This window comes from Leuciscus leuciscus (assembly GCF_965113295.1).
Source record: "Leuciscus leuciscus genome assembly, chromosome: 16".
NCBI lineage: Eukaryota > Metazoa > Chordata > Actinopteri > Cypriniformes > Leuciscidae > Leuciscus > Leuciscus leuciscus.
Window position 1 is genome coordinate 13286774 of NC_138740.1, and position 17663 is coordinate 13304436.

General features: G+C 39.2%; 1 protein-coding gene across 1 annotated transcript; it reads left to right on the forward strand.

Moving 5' to 3' along the window:
* Positions 1–907: 907 nt before the first annotated feature.
* Positions 908–11875, forward strand: fgfr4 (fibroblast growth factor receptor 4). The gene is made up of 20 exons (XM_082141254.1): positions 908–1601; positions 2543–2726; positions 4386–4567; positions 4655–4793; positions 5024–5284; positions 5381–5470; positions 5567–5733; positions 5851–5974; positions 6699–6889; positions 6987–7125; positions 7220–7413; positions 7518–7663; positions 7751–7872; positions 7959–8069; positions 8149–8339; positions 9001–9123; positions 9410–9480; positions 9716–9853; positions 9936–10041; positions 10134–11875. The coding sequence occupies exons 2-20, from the start codon at positions 2636–2638 to the stop codon at positions 10308–10310; spliced, it is 2763 nt and encodes a 920-aa protein (XP_081997380.1). The 5' UTR covers positions 908–1601; positions 2543–2635; the 3' UTR covers positions 10311–11875.
* The last annotated feature ends 5788 nt before the right edge of the window (positions 11876–17663 follow it).

Below are 17663 nucleotides of genomic sequence, written 5' to 3' on the forward strand. Positions count from 1 at the left end.
GTTTCTAAAAGACATTCTTGGCATCGCCAACTAATAAATCAATTACGCGCGCATTGTGACGTCACTTCTGAAAGGATTAGTGGGAAAGATAACACAATAATGTAATTAAGGAAAGGTGTCATTTACAGTTGTTGAATACAGAGCTCGTGAACTTTTCAAAGGAACTGCCTAATTTGTTTTTCCTGCTTATTTACAATGCAATAAATCTAGGTGTAATTTAGAGTTATTTAGTCAGTCTATTTACCATATAAGTGTGGGATTGTTTACTTTTTACATATCAGATTTGTTTTTGTCCAGAACTAAGTTAAAATTCTTTAAAAAAATACCTTAATCAATCTATTCTATGATGATATATATATATATATATATATATATATATATATATATATATATATATATATATATATATATATATATATATATATATATATATATATGAAATAAGTCATATTATTTATTGGGCTTAAAGTAAAAAATGTCTAGGTGGTGTAATTGGCCAGAGATTTAAAAAATAATTAAAAAAATAATAATAATAATTGTTTTGTGTCGTTGTTTTAAAATATTATTAAATTGGGGGGGGGGAAGTTTTTCACAAAATAAGGATGCAAACAACATATAACAGACAAAATGTTTCAAGAGTACACATCTATCTATCTATCTATCTATCTATCTATCTATCTATCTATCTATCTATCTATCTATCTATCTATCTATCTATCTATCTATCTATCTATCTATCTATCTATCTATCTATCTATCTATCTATCTATCTATCTACCTCTAATATAAATAGTCTATATTGCTAGGGTCTGCCTCTGGGGATTTGTTTTTGTGGGTGGGGGATTTGACACCCCCTTCTCCCCCCCTCTCTCTCTCCCTCTGGTTTTAGTCCATTGTTATGAACCTTCCCCTCAGAGTGCTGTTGTCTCCCACTGCCAGTCAGACGCTTGCTCTGCCTCAGAGTGTAAGCAGAGAGTTGCCAGAAAGAGACTCTTCGGGCTCTTCAGTTTTAAACTCACCAAAGCTGTGTGGAGCAAATCATTCTACAGAAAACCCAATCGAGAGAGAGAGAGAGCGCGCAAAACCCCACTCCGCTGTCAGTGCGCGCAAATCACATTATTCATGTGAAATAAGACAGAGGGACGCTACAATGTGTTTGGTATTGGATGCTTTCGTTCACACAATCTAAGGCTGGATTTTTTTTGTTTTTTACATTTTGAGAAGAAAAAATAGACACTATCTAAATCCTCCGCGTCGTTGATTTCTGTGGATTTATAGCGGTTTTGGAGTCGGGAGCGCTCACGAGCACAGCGCGAGACACGGAGAAGCTCATCAAAGGAAAGCAGCACTGGACTTTGAATCCGAAGATTAGTAGTCTTACCCTTGCACTATCTGTCTATTGGTTTTATTTTTTAAATGGATTTACCAGCGTAACTCAGACTTTCCCAAAAGTTGCTTATTGGATTTCCAAGGATAAAGTATTGTTAATCTGTAAGGGGAAAAAAGGACACATGAGTATCTCGAGGGCCACCGCGATCCAAGGGCACTAAGTACTGCCTTATCGAACCCATAGGGACCGGGCAAAGGGCACACGAAAATAGGTAAAACTTTTTGTTGTTGTTGTTGTTTTGTGTGTGCATATGGTTAAATTTAGGATCAGATTCGTTGCATGAATATTAGCCTATTCATATATCAATTGGTAGCCTATTTATTAACTAATTAGTTGCTTCAGATAAATTCAACTGAAAATGTTGTCTAATTTTTATGGACTTATTGTAGCCTAATTAGATTGTAAATTAAATAGTACTGTTTAGTTTAAACTTCTCTTAAGCGTTATTTCCGCGAAGTTGGGGAATTTCGTATAAAAACGCAATGCTCGCTTTGAATCGTAAATGAAAACTTTTATTGATTAGCTTCAATTCCAATTTTCTGTCTCTGAAAACATTTACTTGCGCTCAGAATGACTTTCATTAACTCTACCAAGTGGTTTCACACTTGTAAACGGATTTATTTACCTTAACCAAACTCTCACTCTGGTGTGAAATTCTCGTATGTTTTGAGAACACATGTGTCTCCTCGTACCCTCGTGACGTTTGCTCTTATTTATCTCTCATGCTGAGCAAAATAAGTATTTTAGAAGCACATTCGGAGTAAGCTACGTGGAAAAATCTTCAATGTAGGCTACATGATTTTTGTTTAAAAATATATTTTTATAGATTCAGAGTTTGGACAATTAGTTGATGTTCCGGGTCCAATTCACGTGTTTATATTGAAACGACCCATCAAAAGCACGCTGTACAGGTTCTATTCATATACAACTGTCCTTAACTGCTTCACATTCGTACCTGAGGGTTATTCATGTACAAGAGGAGGTAGACAATGTCTAACAACGATGTAGGTGTACAATAGGACATTCATTTTTAAATGTGGTTTAGTGGGCAGGGTTGGGATGTGCAATGCATTATGCATTTATGTATAATTTTAAAGGTTAATCTTTCACAATAGCTTCTGTGAATTGTAAATCAGTTCTGTTTTCTCTCAGGTTTGTGACTACAGTGAGGTTGCCAATGCCTGGAGTCAGCATTTGAAGCTGACCAGCTGTCTTCCACACACTCACAAACATTACCTCAGCAAGATGTTGAGCATCTTTAAGGTTTTCATTACCATCTGCTTCACGGAACTGGCGTTTTCAAGAAGCATAACATCTAGGGAAGTCCGGGCAAAAGGTATGGATTACAATTAACAATGTCATTTGAAATCACCCAAATCCAACTTTTCCAAGTATAAAATACAAAGTTGTCAAAGTTACTTAATATTTAGAATTTTACTTAAAACGGTTTGAATATCTGATGAATATTCAGTATATGATAAAAGGAGCCGAGCTGATTGTAAAGAATTTAAGTCCAGGAGAAGTTGGAGAGGATGTAATCGTTTCGAGAGTAAGAGAATCCCAGTATTTTCTTGAGCTATAAACAGTGCTACCTGATCCTTCCAGAGCCCTGAGGCTCGGAAGTGTAAATCTGTCTGGCCCGGTGCCAGTAACAGGGGCTTGTGGGATGTTGAGGGGGGGGGGGCTTGGTTTGGGGCAAGATGGGTCTCCTATTTAATTGTACAAACACTGGGTTGTCTCCATTTTGTACCTGCCAGGGAGGTATCCGATTATCTCCAAGAGCTACTAAGACTTACACATAACTGTTTTTTGTGTGAAAAAGCCTTATGTATACAAATCAAAGTATTTTCTTGTAAATCACAGGATTACCTAAAAGCTTTATGTGGCATTTTTTGTTAGGCTGTTGATATGCTCACCCTGAGTGCACCATTCTGAGGTCTAGAGAATGAAGGGATAAGATGTAGACCCTTGTCAATGCTGGGGCAAAGTCTTCGTTAAAAGCATCTTTCTCTGAACACTTGTGAGCTACATACAGTGCTAGGAAGGTGATAAAGGTTGACAATCCCTGTGGTGCAGCCCAACAATGCCCCACTAAGTTCCTGCCAGGAGAAATTAAAGTCATTTGACAACTGTAAGACTTTAATGGGCCGAGCCACCCAAGCAAGTGAGACATGCAGAGTTAAACGAACAAGAAGAGGCAGAAATGAACTTGTTGAAGAGGAACTAAAAATACACACATTTGTAGTAATAATTTGATTAATCTACAACTAGTAAGTTATATAATTATTTGATATAACTTTTATGCACATTTTAAATTCAGAAATAACGCAAGTCTTTCGTGGATTTATTGGAGTTTGGAGTTTGGTTAATGGAGTTTTCCATTAGTCCGTTAGTACTGTGATACTTCATGATTGCAAATTACCCTCTTATGATAAAAATGTAGACTGCATGCCCCTTCAAAATGTGTCCTTAAGAGGCATATTTTTCATGTAAAGTTTGCCAGTTGAGCCATTCAGGCTATTTTTGGTGGCCGCATGTGTTTGTGTGTTTTGTTTAGCTTGTCCTTTATTTTCCTGCTGACCATTCACACCCTCTTCAGGGTCAGATACGGGCCAGGCCCTAGTTTTATTCAGTGAAGTTCATTAGTGTGTTGGTGGAAGAATGTTATGCTTCAGTGCTGGAGGTGACATTACTTGGTTAGGGGGCGTTCTTCACTCAAATGCTCAAAATCACATTCACCTCCGGGCCACAAGAAACACTGCTGTGAAGTCAAAGTTAGGTCATTCTCAGCTAAGAATTGTGTTTCTGTTCTCTCTTTTGTTTGTGGCTTTGTTTGCCTGATTTGCTCCAAAACAGTGGTGATCTCTGTGAGAAAGGCTCTGGTTAGCAATTAGTGAGAAGTTATGTTAATTAGAAGTGTTTATTAAATGTGGTTTATTCTACAGAGTATTTATAGGAGTAGTTGTTCAAAACCTCCTTTTCTACATTCCGCCAGATATCCGAGTTTCTCGACCAATTCTTATTCCTGGTTTTCCTGAGAATGCTACTGTGTTCGTTGGAGGACATGTGAAACTGGTGTGTAAACTCCACCAGCCAGCCTCAACACGTCTCCAGTGGTTCAAGAAGGACAGCAATCGCCAAGGGCCTGATGGATCACCATTTTTTACAGCGCTTACGGTGAGAAAGTGATTTAAAGATCCTCTATTGTGCATATTTTCTGTCTTAAAGAAAGAGGGAGTAATGTTACATTTGTTTCCCCCGCAGCCTCTTCTTGAGAACCTCTCCAAAGTCAACATTCTTCCTTTAGTGAATGTCTCCGTGAAAGATGCTGGAGAGTACGTATGCAAGGCAGAAAACTCAGTTGGTCAAACAACGCGCTCTGCCTGGCTGGAAGTTTTATCAGGTAAGCCATAGCATCTGATAACATCTAACCTTCTCTTCTTCAGGGCTGATCTACCATCATTCTCTGGCAGGTCAGCCATTGGGGTTTTATTGCCGTGAAAACCATATTACGAGTATTTAGTGGGACAAACCACATAATGTAGTTAAAAGGTCACAGCTAAGGTGTAAGCTTCAGTTAAGTGTGATAGTAATGCCATTAGCAACTTTGTTTTTCATGTTTTGTCCAAAAAGTTTCAGAGGAGCCAACTGAGGAAACATCAGAGCATCTACTTCTAGAGCTTGGAGATGTACTAAAACTCCGTTGTGACACAAACCGTCCTGGAGCTGTCCAGTGGTTCAAGGGTGGTATCCGGGTGCAACACAATGCTCGTATCCAGATAAGGGCAGCAGTCATGGAGATTGCGGATGCCACATATGAAGATTCAGGAGTGTATGTGTGTATGCTGCGCGGCACCAAAGAGGCTCTACGCAACTTCACTATCACAGTGGCAGGTTGGTTCTGACCGTTAAGAAGATTAATAGTCTCATTAATAACCCTTTCTTTTGAATGTTCATCTAATAACTTGAACCCTTAATGCTCCTTTGCAGATGCTGTAGGATCAGGGGATGATGATGAGGACAATGGTATTGATGACGCTGGTCCTGAGATTGAAAATGACCAGGTCTACATCTCCAGAGGTTAGTGTTTATTGTAACTACACATTCAGTTGCGTTTACTTGCGTTTCAGTTCCAGAGTGATAGCTTGAATTGTACCATTGTTTCTTACATTTTAGCACCATACTGGACTCTTACTCAAAGGATGGAGAAGAAGCTCTACGCAGTCCCAGCTGGAAACACTGTCAAATTCCGCTGCCCTGCCACAGGGAACCCTCTTCCCACCATTCGCTGGCTAAAGAATGGCAGAGAATTCAGAGGAGAGCACCGGATTGGAGGCATCAAGGTGAGAGATTGATATTTTGGTTTGTTGGAGACATCCCAACAAACTTGAACTTTTCAAAATCTCACAATAAATATCAGCACCGCCTCATGCTTACACATTACCGTTTTGTGTTCATAGCTACGACATCAACACTGGAGCCTGGTCATGGAGAGTGTGGTTCCCTCAGACCGTGGGAACTACAGTTGTGTGGTGGAGAACAAATATGGGTCCATTGCTCACACCTACCTCTTGGACGTGTTGGGTAAGAGGGCTTCTGCTTGCCTGCTCTAGACAGCCGCCTGGCTCCACGAGGAGCCATCGCAAGTCTGCCATGCTTAGCAAGTGTCAGAAGCAATAAGCATCAAATCAGTGAGATCCTGTACCAGCAGCTCAGTGGCGTCACATAGCGAGACAGGCACCAAATGCACCTCAGAGAGAGCCACAGGGCACACTGCTGCACCACAGGCACCGGGGTTCACCCGAGGCTCTACATGTCTATACAGATATTTAAGAACTACACAGGAAAAGGGCAATAAATATCATCACAGCAGGGGAATGCAGGTTGGGGGGTTGGCATCGGTCTGTGGTACGTGCCTGGAAGCGCTGTGGGTTGAGGCGTCCAGACCAATTTTCTACCTGACCTGTGACAGACCTGTTTGTTAAGAGTCCGGCGTGGGGTCAACTGCTGTGTCCTAGTAGACAGGGTGGAAAGAACAGGAAATAAAGAGCCCATCAACTTCAAAGCAACCCAATACATGGGCCTGGTTCTAAAAATCCCTTAATGGAACTAATTAGTGAGCGTTGATCAGCATTGGAAGTGCCGCTTGTCTATCCCTGTGCCTTAGACTATCTTCCTTCAAATGCGTTTGAATGTTAACATTCATTGATAACATTATTTTTGGGGGGATGTTGAGAATTTTGATAGAATTGTAAATATTTTGTGAATATAGTATCAAAGTACTGAACTTTCAGATTTCTTCTTTCAGAACGCTCTCCACACAGACCCATCCTTCAAGCTGGTCTACCCAAAAACATTACAGCTGTAGTGGGTGGAGATGCCCAGTTCCTGTGTAAAGTCTACAGTGATGCCCAGCCTCACATCCAATGGCTAAAGCACATAGAGATGAATGGCAGCCGTTATGGGCCTGATGGCATTCCTTATGTGAAGATCGTGAAGGTATTTAGCGAGTTTTTACACTTTTCTGGAGGTACATCACATTACTAGATTGGTATGGAATTAATGAGCATTTTGATTGTTTCTTCCACCTTCTCAGACAGGAAGCTTGAACATGTCTGAAGTGGAAGTCTTATATCTTACCAATATTACAATGGAGGATGCTGGGGAATACACCTGCTTGGCGGGAAACTCTATTGGATTCTCTCATCAGTCTGCTTGGCTTACAGTCTTATTAGGTAGATTTGTTTGTATAGACACATTGACGACACAAATCATAAATATTGTTCGTGACTCAGGGGTACAAGTAAATAAAACTTATCATTTCCACAGAGGAGGACGTGGCCAAGGAGATAGACCTTACAGAGTCCAAGTACACTGACATCATCATCTATGCATCTGGCTTCCTGGCACTGGTGATGGCCATAGTTATCGTGGTCCTATGCCGAATGCAGGTTCATCCCAGTCGGGAGCCTTTTGATACACTCCCAGTGCAGAAACTCTCCAAATTTCCTCTACGCAGACAGGTAAGATGACACTTCTGAACAATCCTCATGATAATTCCCCAAGAACATGGTATTCAGCAGAGCATTCTGTGTTCTAATCCTGTATGTTTTGGACCCTATTTCAGTATTCTGTGGAGTCCAATTCTTCTGGAAAATCAAGTGCGTCACTGATGAGGGTGGCTCGTCTTTCCTCCAGTTGTTCCCCAATGCTGGCTGGAGTTATGGAGTTTGAACTGCCTTATGACCCTGACTGGGAGTTTCCAAGAGAGAAGTAAGTAGCACTAGCAACCATAGCTGTAAAATATGTTTCTTTTATATGATGGTGAACTGACTATTTATTTGAATTCTCTCGTGCTAGTTTGATTTTAGGGAAACCACTTGGAGAGGGCTGTTTTGGTCAAGTGGTGAGAGCTGAGGCTTATGGTATAAACAGAGAAAATCAAGATCAAACGGCAACTGTAGCTGTTAAAATGCTAAAAGGTATGTCTGTACTTATAGATATCGTATTCAAGTGTTAAGCATTTCTGAATTTCAGACTAAGAAGGATTTTTCTGTCTTTTTTTTAGATGATGCAACTGACAAAGACCTGGCAGACCTCATCTCTGAGATGGAGCTAATGAAGGTGATGGACAAGCACAAGAACATCATAAATCTTCTTGGTGTTTGCACACAGGATGGTAAGTTAAACACAGTGACATGGTTGAACTAACTTCATATGGACATTTGACTTCATTTCAATTTATATTTCTGGATCAGGTCCACTTTACGTGCTGGTTGAATATGCGTCTAAGGGTAGCCTACGGGAATACCTCAGAGCTCGTCGACCTCCAGGCATGGACTACACCTTCGATGTGACCAAGGTTCCTGAGGAACAGCTCACCTTCAAAGACCTAGTTTCCTGCGCCTACCAAGTGGCAAGAGGCATGGAGTACCTGGCCTCCAAAAGAGTAAGTTGCTTGCAGGGCTCAATTAGCTTCGGTTTGAAACCAGCCCCCCCTGCATCTTATCAACACGTCCCTTTGTCTGACACGTGATGCCAAGCATTCCTTAGTGGAGTGGTGGTGTGTCGTGTTTACCGCTGTGTCCATCCTGTCTCTGTGGGCTTTGTCCTTTTTAGCACTGCCATAAATCTGTTAGCAAGCAGGCGCTCGGACCCGCCTGTGCACTGGATCGTATTACTAGCTTTTTGTGGCCTGCTAAGAATGCAGTCGTCTGAAACCCCTCCATTAAGGGCCACAAACCAGGGGCCTTTTTCGTCCTCTTTTTCAATCCTCAAATACCACTTCTATTTCAAATGAAAACCAAAATAAACTTAATGACATGCATTTACATCAGAAACTAGCTCTGTGTTGTTTTTATGTAAAGTCCAACTCTATTTAAAGTTCGGCTTGTTTAAACTTTTGCAAATGTTGCTTGCTATATGTTGATTTATACAGCAGACCTCATATAGAAAGCAGCTTTCATTTCTGTTTCATCTGGTTTGCGGGAACAAAACTCTAGCCTCAATGTGAACATGTTTATCTACTTACCAGAAGCGGAAAAGAGTCTGCGAAAAATTGTTTGTGCCATTTTAACTAAATAGAAATCTCTTTTTTTTTTGCCATTCAGTGCATTCACAGAGATTTAGCAGCAAGGAATGTTCTTGTGACAGAGGACAACGTGATGAAAATCGCAGATTTTGGTTTGGCAAGAGGAGTGCATCAAATTGATTACTACAAAAAAACCACTAATGTAAGTAACAATTCTATTCAAGTTTTTTGCTCTTTTGAAGACATCCCATTTGTAAGCAGGACTGCATGGCCCTGTTTGATGCCTTAATGCTTTGAAAGACAGATGTGTAATGTGTCCATAGTGATTGGCAGAAAGCTTAATTGAAGATAATTGGGGAAAGGGGGGCGGGGATTAGCGAAAGAATGGGCAGTCATATTTTTGTGGATCAAAAGGAGGTGGAGTGCTTTGGCTCGGCCTGTGTGGCAGCTAACTGTCCCACTCACAGCCCTGTTGTTTCCAATTTCAGGGACGTCTGCCAGTGAAATGGATGGCACCAGAAGCCTTGTTTGACAGAGTCTACACACACCAGAGCGATGTGTAAGTCTGGCTAATCATTACAGCTATGCCAAAGAATCAGCTGAGCAGGGATCCCCCTTGCTGGAATGCCGGTCCATTCAGATTAACCAGAATGCACCCGTATAGTTTAATCCTGATTAGATGGTGGACGTTTTTAATGACTAAAATATGCTCTCAACAAGAGGATTGAATTAGAATGGCTCAAGCTGATTATCCTACATGGTGCACTGACATTTTTGGACTCTTGCTTCCGCAGTTGGTCCTTTGGAGTTTTGATGTGGGAGATTTTCACACTGGGGGGATCGCCGTACCCTGGGATACCGGTAGAGGAGCTTTTTAAGCTGCTGAAGGAAGGTCATCGAATGGACAAACCTTCCAACTGCACCCATGAACTGTAAGCATCAATCTGTTCACCAAAAAAAAAGTTTAATTTCAGTCTTCACTGTGATTTACTTATATTCAAATTGCTTTTATAGCTACATGAAGATGAGAGAGTGCTGGCATGCGGTTCCAACACAAAGACCAACATTCAAACAGCTCGTGGAAGAGCTTGATAGGGTGCTGGTGTCCATTTCAGATGAGGTAAACGCCTGTTTCAACAAAAGTTTGAGTCCCACAAGATGTTGTTTTTGTATCCAAACCTCTAAACCATTCATATTTTTGATTTTTTTTAGTACCTGGACCTATCCACCCCTTTCGAACAGTACTCCCCATCTTGTGAGGACACCTCCAGCTCTTGCTCTTCAGACAATGATTCAGTGTTTACCCATGATGCGATGTCAACTGTCCCATGCCTCCTTGGCTACCACGATGTGCACTCTCGGATGGACCTCAAGACGACGATGCGATAGGCCCTTTTGGCTGAGGGCACAAGCTTGTGGACATCAGATGTTGCTATGAAAAGTGGTACAAGGATTTTCACCTTTGTTGTTATGCCTAAGAACATTATACTGATGCTTGGCACTATGAAACTCGCTGATGAATCATTTTCACTCTCATATCATCAGATTTCTACTAGAGGACTGGTCATGAGTTTTTATTGAATGGGTGCTGCTAGATGTAGAAAGCTATATTGAGCAGCATACAGGAGCGTTTTCAAACCAGATTTTTTTTTTTAAAGAGAACATTTATTTTGATATTAAAAGCGAATAGCGTTGATAAATATAAATCTCTCTCTATATAAAATTATTCTACATTTTTTATTTAAAAAAACTGTCTTAAATCTCAGGATCTTGCATGTTGTAGTGGCAGCAAAGTGCCTGATTTTTTTATTTTCTGTGAATATCTTAAAATATTTTATGTACATATCATTACAGAAAACAATTACATTTTATAAATTATTCTAAATGATATAAAGTGAAGGTGAAGAAATTATGTAAATCTATTCTGAAGCTATCCCTGAACAATCGACACATTTACAATAGCTATTGTTCGCTGCTCGTACCATTGTACACTGTCAAGGCTAAACCTCTGAGCACTCAACTTCCTGTTGTTCTGTTCATTTCATGCCTCACCGTTTGGTAAGCATGGTTTGTCGTGGTCATCTCCCCAACCATTCACCCCATTCAAAATGAGAAAACGCGGGGACCAGCAACGCTTCAATTGTCAGTACTGTACGGAAGAAAAGGACTCGATTGAATGTGAAATGCCTTGATATTGATTGATTTCAAATGGTGAATCCTCCATTGTTTGGCTGTAACCTTTTAACCACCCCGGCTTGTTTGCGGGATCCAGGCATAGGCCGAGGTGGACAATGGTCTCATGCAGCTGTAATGTGTGTGACTGCTGGCTAGGGTGATTGGGGGGCTGTCTAAGGCCTGTGTGCAAATGAGAAAGCCCCTTATTATGCTAATGGCTCCAGCTGCCCATCTTTATCCTGCACTATCTTTTAATATACAAATGCTAATGCTGGCCTTTCTAAACAAACTCAGCAATGTCCTTCAGGGAATGCAAAGCCTCATCCCACAAGCTGATAAGAAGCCAATGGCTTTTCTCAAGTTAATTTACCTAGTACTTTGCATTCTCAGCCAGGGACGCTCCTACGGTTCCCTTTGGGCATATTCTGGGACAATTGGTGGTTGATTTCCCCAATGAGAGCAAAATTGTTCAATTTCGATTTATCGCCAAAGCTCGATATCTTCTTTTCAGGCAGCTACAGTGATGTTTGACTTCTAAACAGGAAATAAATTCTTAAGCAGTCCATGACACCACCAAAATTGTAAGAGCACAGTCTTTGTGTACAAAAAAAAAAAATTGTACAAAGAATTATAAAACACATGACATTCCATTTGTGTATTCCCCATTGTAACAATCAATGATATTATAAATTTCCCCTCTAAAGAATTATTTTAGAAATATTTAATTTATTTGTTTATTGTTTGTTTTATATTAAATAAAGTATAATTTAAAATACTGAGCCATTTTTGTATCTTATTTCTGTGAATGCGTGAGCAGAGAATGTTTGAATTTCTGAGAGAATGTTTGAAGAATCTCGAACTAGGTTTATAGCCACCGGGTTTGTGATGGTTTAGCGTGGGATTAGAATTGCTGATTTTTATTTAACGAGGCCAGTATTTTTTCCATGAACATCAGATCAATGCATTCTTTTCACACAATTCTTTGTTAGTATTTCGTCTGCTTCAATCATATCAGATTGACTATCTGATCACACCTCAGTGTCACCATCTAAATTGTCTAGACGCAAGTCTACTGTATCACTTAGTTATCTCTCATGTGTAACAAACCATTATGAGATGGGATAATTATCGGGGACAACTATCTCTACAGTCCACATACGTCTGTCTCTCCATGGAGACAATCTCAGCCAGCTGGTGTTGGTTAGATAAGAGTTTGTCCACCATGGACTAGGCGTCTCTCCTCTTTGTATGTCCTGCATGTTTAGCCAAAGGGCAAAGGCCCAATCCAGCCTACCAAATGCCCTGGACTGCATCAAGCTCTGGCTTCCTACTTCAATTTTTTGTTCTTAGAGTGACCAGATGTCCGTGTTGTCCAGGGACAATCCCCGATTTTGTTGGCTGGAGCTGTCCTTGGAAATGTCCCTGCCAAAACATACTAGAATTGACCTTGTTTTTTTTGTTTTGTTTTCAGTTCACAGGCAATTCATTCAAAACATCAATGATGTAAGTTTTCACTGTCTTTCAGAATCCATCAGTAGCGGCCATTTCGTCTCTGGTGATTGAATTTGACTTAACCTCAATTCAGTCAAACAGTCTCTCTTCTGTGAGTTACTGCTTTTTGGATGCCACCTATAGTTTGTCTTTGTTTTAAATCATTTAAGCAAGAATGTGTTTCAAGCCCGCCAACCTTCGAGATATTTCTCGACTCATCCCAAGACCATAATCACTGTTCTGGTGTTACTGATGAAAAGAATTGCTGCTTCTGCTGATTGTTGGTTGGCGCGCAAGAAGTAGAGGTGATCCAGTCATAGCCAGACAAGCAGTTACTACCAAATGTAGCTGAACATCCGCATTTATGCATTAATGCATTTATCCAAGTTCAGGGTATACAGTTAATCAGTTCAAGCATTTTAACCCATAAACATAGCATTGCTAGCAGCACTGTGCACTAAATAACCTGGTAAATGATGGTATATGAATATATACCATCTTTAAAAAGTGCACTTTTGTAATAATATATATATTTTTTTATAATCTTTGAAATACTCACATACTCACAATTAAAGTACTTGATTATAATTTTTTTTACTTTGTTTTACTTGAATTTTAGGGTGTTTTACCGTAAATGCCTCAGTACATTTGGCAGTACACTTTAACCATATCATTTTTTTTTTTTTTTTTAGTAATTATGAAATTACATATTAAGATGCACTTAAGTCCTACTAAAAAACAGCATTTATTATAACTACATAAATTGCATTTAATATAAATTGAAACTATAATAAAATATTATTCAATTGTGAATAATTACATGTCCAAAAACATTACATTCACACTTAACAATTTTATTTTAAAGTATATTATTTCCATAATAAGTTTAAAAATTATGCTAAAGTGTACTTTTTTACAAGGGAAATCAAAGTACTATTACAATCTGATATCATTGCTTTACCATCGATTCCCATAAGTATTTCTAACTGATACACATTCCTTTTCGCACACGTGTAGCCCTGAAAAGTACATACTTAGGATAAACAATTGATATGTTGCATGCAACATTGCATCATTTGTCAATCTTATTATCAAAACCTCTTGAGGAGTGATATTGCTAAAGAGCAAAGTAATAACAGAACGTTCTGCAATGGAAACATCTTACAGTGGGCACACTATGTCAATGTCATTTTTATCTACAGAAACCAGTGTGTAGTGCAGTAAGGCCAGCCAGAGTAATTATGTAGCAATTACTTCAGAATATTACATCAGATGTTTGCCTTCCTGTATCCTGTTCCAATTAAGGTCACACACTTACAAAATTTCTCTTAATAGCGACACATTCCCTCACTTAGTGAAGAAAAACACACACAAACATCAGACTTATTAAAAAAACTGATTTCTCTTGTTATAGAATAGTATAGTTTCTCACTGTTACACACATGATGTAAGGACTGGCTGTATTTGAGTCATGCTAACCGTCCAGCAGTTCAAAGTTAATGTTCAACCGCTTAGCCTTCAGCCCAGTGCTCCGGACGAGAGCACAATGGCTTATCTGTGTGTGAGTGTGTGTGTGTGTGTGTGTGTGTGTGTGTGTGTGTGTGTGTGTGTGTGTGTGAGTGAGTGTGTTTTCTCTTTCTCTCTATCTGCTGATCAAGGGAAGTATTTGAACACTTGTCTATACACAGAGCCTCTGTGGATAATGCTTAGAGTGTGTGAGGCCAGGAAGTGTGAAGGGTAAACATCCCCCAGTAAATGGCGCCATTTTATTTTGGCTTTTACGCTTCCACACAGGTTTGGACTTCGTTGAAATGGACTGTCAGAACTGGCATACGTCAGAGTTTATGTTGAAGATATATTGCTGCTGGATTATAGTGGAGTTTGACATTCCGGTTAATATTGATGTCAGACTCGTATATCTCTCTGTGAGCTCTTCAGTACACTGTAAATGCTAACATGTTAAATAGAGGCTCAAATTTGAGAGAATTGCTTTAAAGTGGTCTTCACAATGAGTAAACCTAGACATTTCTTTAGTTAACTAGTTTGCAAGTAGACGTAACAATTAATGCTGTTGTTTTCAGTTCTTTTTAGCTAAAATTGCTAAAAACAACAAAAGCTAAGCTTAGCATTTCTGAGTCCGCACAGCGGATTTTCAGTCACTTGCATGCTATGTGTACAACTGGATGGAAAGAGTTTATGCTAAAATGTTTTTTGTGTCTTTGGGAAACACTGGTTATGTAAGGATTTAAAAGGAGTTTATTTTGTGTGGTGATAAGTGGAGTCTGTCAGGTCAGGTCAGAAAACATGCTGTTATTAGCCAAAACACGTCTAAATATTGTTTTTAATGACTTTTTCGTTCAATTAATGTGGTGAGAATGAATTGATAAAAATCCAAGCAAATGTAACTATATTGTTATAGTAAATACATCATGGTTTACCTAATTGTTATGGTAGCCAATCCGATCTCATGAGAAAAATAGAAAACGAACAATTTTACGAGATGGCAATTTAATTTGTACAATGAAATTCTTATGGAAACAAAGTTAAAAAGCAAATGTAAGCATGATTTTTTTCTTACAAAAACGCATCACTCCTGAAGGCCTTTATTAACCCCCTGGAGTCGTATGGATTACTTTTATGATGGATGAATGCGCTTTTTGTGGCTTCAAAATCTCAGTTTCTATTCACTCCCATTATACATCTTGGAAGAGCCAGGATATTTTTTTTTTTTATGTAACTCCGATTGTGTTTGGCTGAAAGAAGAAAGTAGGATGGGACACCTAGGATGGCTTGAGGATGAGTAAATTATGGGATAATTTTAATTTTGGGGTGAACTAACCCTTTAATAAACTTTCAACATGTCTTCATGAAAGTTACATCTCAAAAATAAATAAATGAATACAATTATTTATTTGTTTAGAGAAAAATACAGAATATTTATTTTATTATTAAATACAATGCTACATTATTACATTTAGTAGTAGGCTATTAATTACTATAATTAATTAGAATGAGCATTCATAAATAATAAATATCATCATTTAAATATGGTATATTTAGACAGCTTTGCAAAGACATAAATGAAACAAAAAAATATCTGGGAAATTCTAAAATGTGAGATATTGGCTCAAGATATTGACCAAGAGCTGAAGGTCCAATTCAGGAAACAATATAAATGTCTCACAATCCCTGTCGGCTACAGGAGAAGCAGAGCGATTGCTACACACCGGATCACATATCCTAAAGCTGGACTGTAGGTCATGGACAACAGAAAGCCCTGAAACTAGAGATGCAGGAGGAATCAAGGGGACCTAAACTAAAGTCCCTGAAAGAGGAAGAGCGCGGCGAAGATGGAAGGAGGGGGAGAAGAGGGAACCATGAAGAAGCCATGGGCCTCACCACCGCCTGCAAACTCCTTCATATTTTTCTGGGGGGTTATTTATTGCTCTGTAATTTCTGAGGTGCCGGGGGAGTGTAATTGATTTGGCTTGGATTTCAAGCATGGGAGGAGTGGGATGGGCCCCTGCAATCGGAATGGGGAATCTGGGCCCCTTCACCGCCTCACTTCCCTTCATAGTCTGCCATAATCTCCAAACCAACCCACTTTATCAGCATTCCCACAACAAGATGTGTGACGGCAACTTATCCACGGCAATCCTTTAAACCGGCCCAAACTGTGACAAGTTTTTAATGACCTGGAGCGGCACAGCAGAGGGCGACTAGAAAGGGTGGAGGGTGAATAAATGTTTGTCAGTATCGAATGGCTAAACCAACACGATATGATCTTCCACGCGAACACATCAGCTAAGGAGCGACGCGCATGCCGAGGGCACAGACTGGGATCCAGCCCAAGACTGTGGAAAACGGCAGCCTCCAATGAAGTGGATCAGAGTGTAAAAGAGCAAGTTTCCAGACATTGAATGTTGAGGCATGGCACACCGTAAAACTTTAAGTTAAGACCAAAATGAGGGAAATGTCTACGCTTTAATGAATTGGAAATAGCATTTCAACTCATTAGTATGTTTACATATAAAAGTCATTTTTAGGCAAGTCAGTCCACTTGGTGGCCATCTGCGGCCCCATTCAGTTACAGATCTTGAATGGGGAAAGACAATCTCCAAAGCTGTTTATCAAGGTTTTAATAACCTGTCTGTCAAATCAACCATAAAATCAGACAAAAGTGCTATAATTTATCTTCTATGGCTAAAATGTCATATATTGCAGATTAGTTAAGGTAACACATATTCTAAACCAGAGGTTTCCAAACTGGGGTCTTTTAGCAATATAGGCTACCTTTTCATTTTGTATTATATTATATTTTACTTTTTATTTATTATACATGCTATTACATGAACATGTTGTCTAATAATATCATGCTATTTTTCTCACAATTTATAAACAGACCTATACATGCATATTTATCACTTTATTTCAATGGTCCACTTTAGACATTCTACTAATTACAAGTAACTTTGCAACTACATGTCAACTAACTCTCATTAGAGGTGGGGGTCTAGCTGCTCTTTTTAAAGATATCTATCAATGTAAGCAAATATCATTTGGGAATTACTTGTCTTTCGAATATCTGGGTATTGTGTTAAAAGGTGCTCCACGCATTTTACTTTTCATTATTTACAGGCCTCCAAAATACTCTCCAGCCTTTGCTGAGGACTTTACAGAACTGTTATCAACAATTACCTCAGAGTTTGACTGTTTTGCCATTGCTGGAGATTTTAACATCCATATAGATAATGCAGAAAATAATATGGCAAAAGAAATCAAAACTGTTTTAAAAACTTTTGATCTGACTCAGCATGTACATGGACCCACACACAATCGTGGACACACTTTAGATTTACTTATCAGTAAGGGTCTAAACATTTCATCGATTGTTATTAAGGATGTAGCACTGTCTGATCATTTCTGTATTTTCTTTGATATATTGATCTCTCCTGCCACTGAAGCCAGATCTGTGTCTGTCAAGAAGAGATGCTTAAATGAGAACACTAGTGTACTATTTATGAAGGCTATATCTTTAACACCAAGCATATCTGCTGACTCTGTTGATTTTCTCCT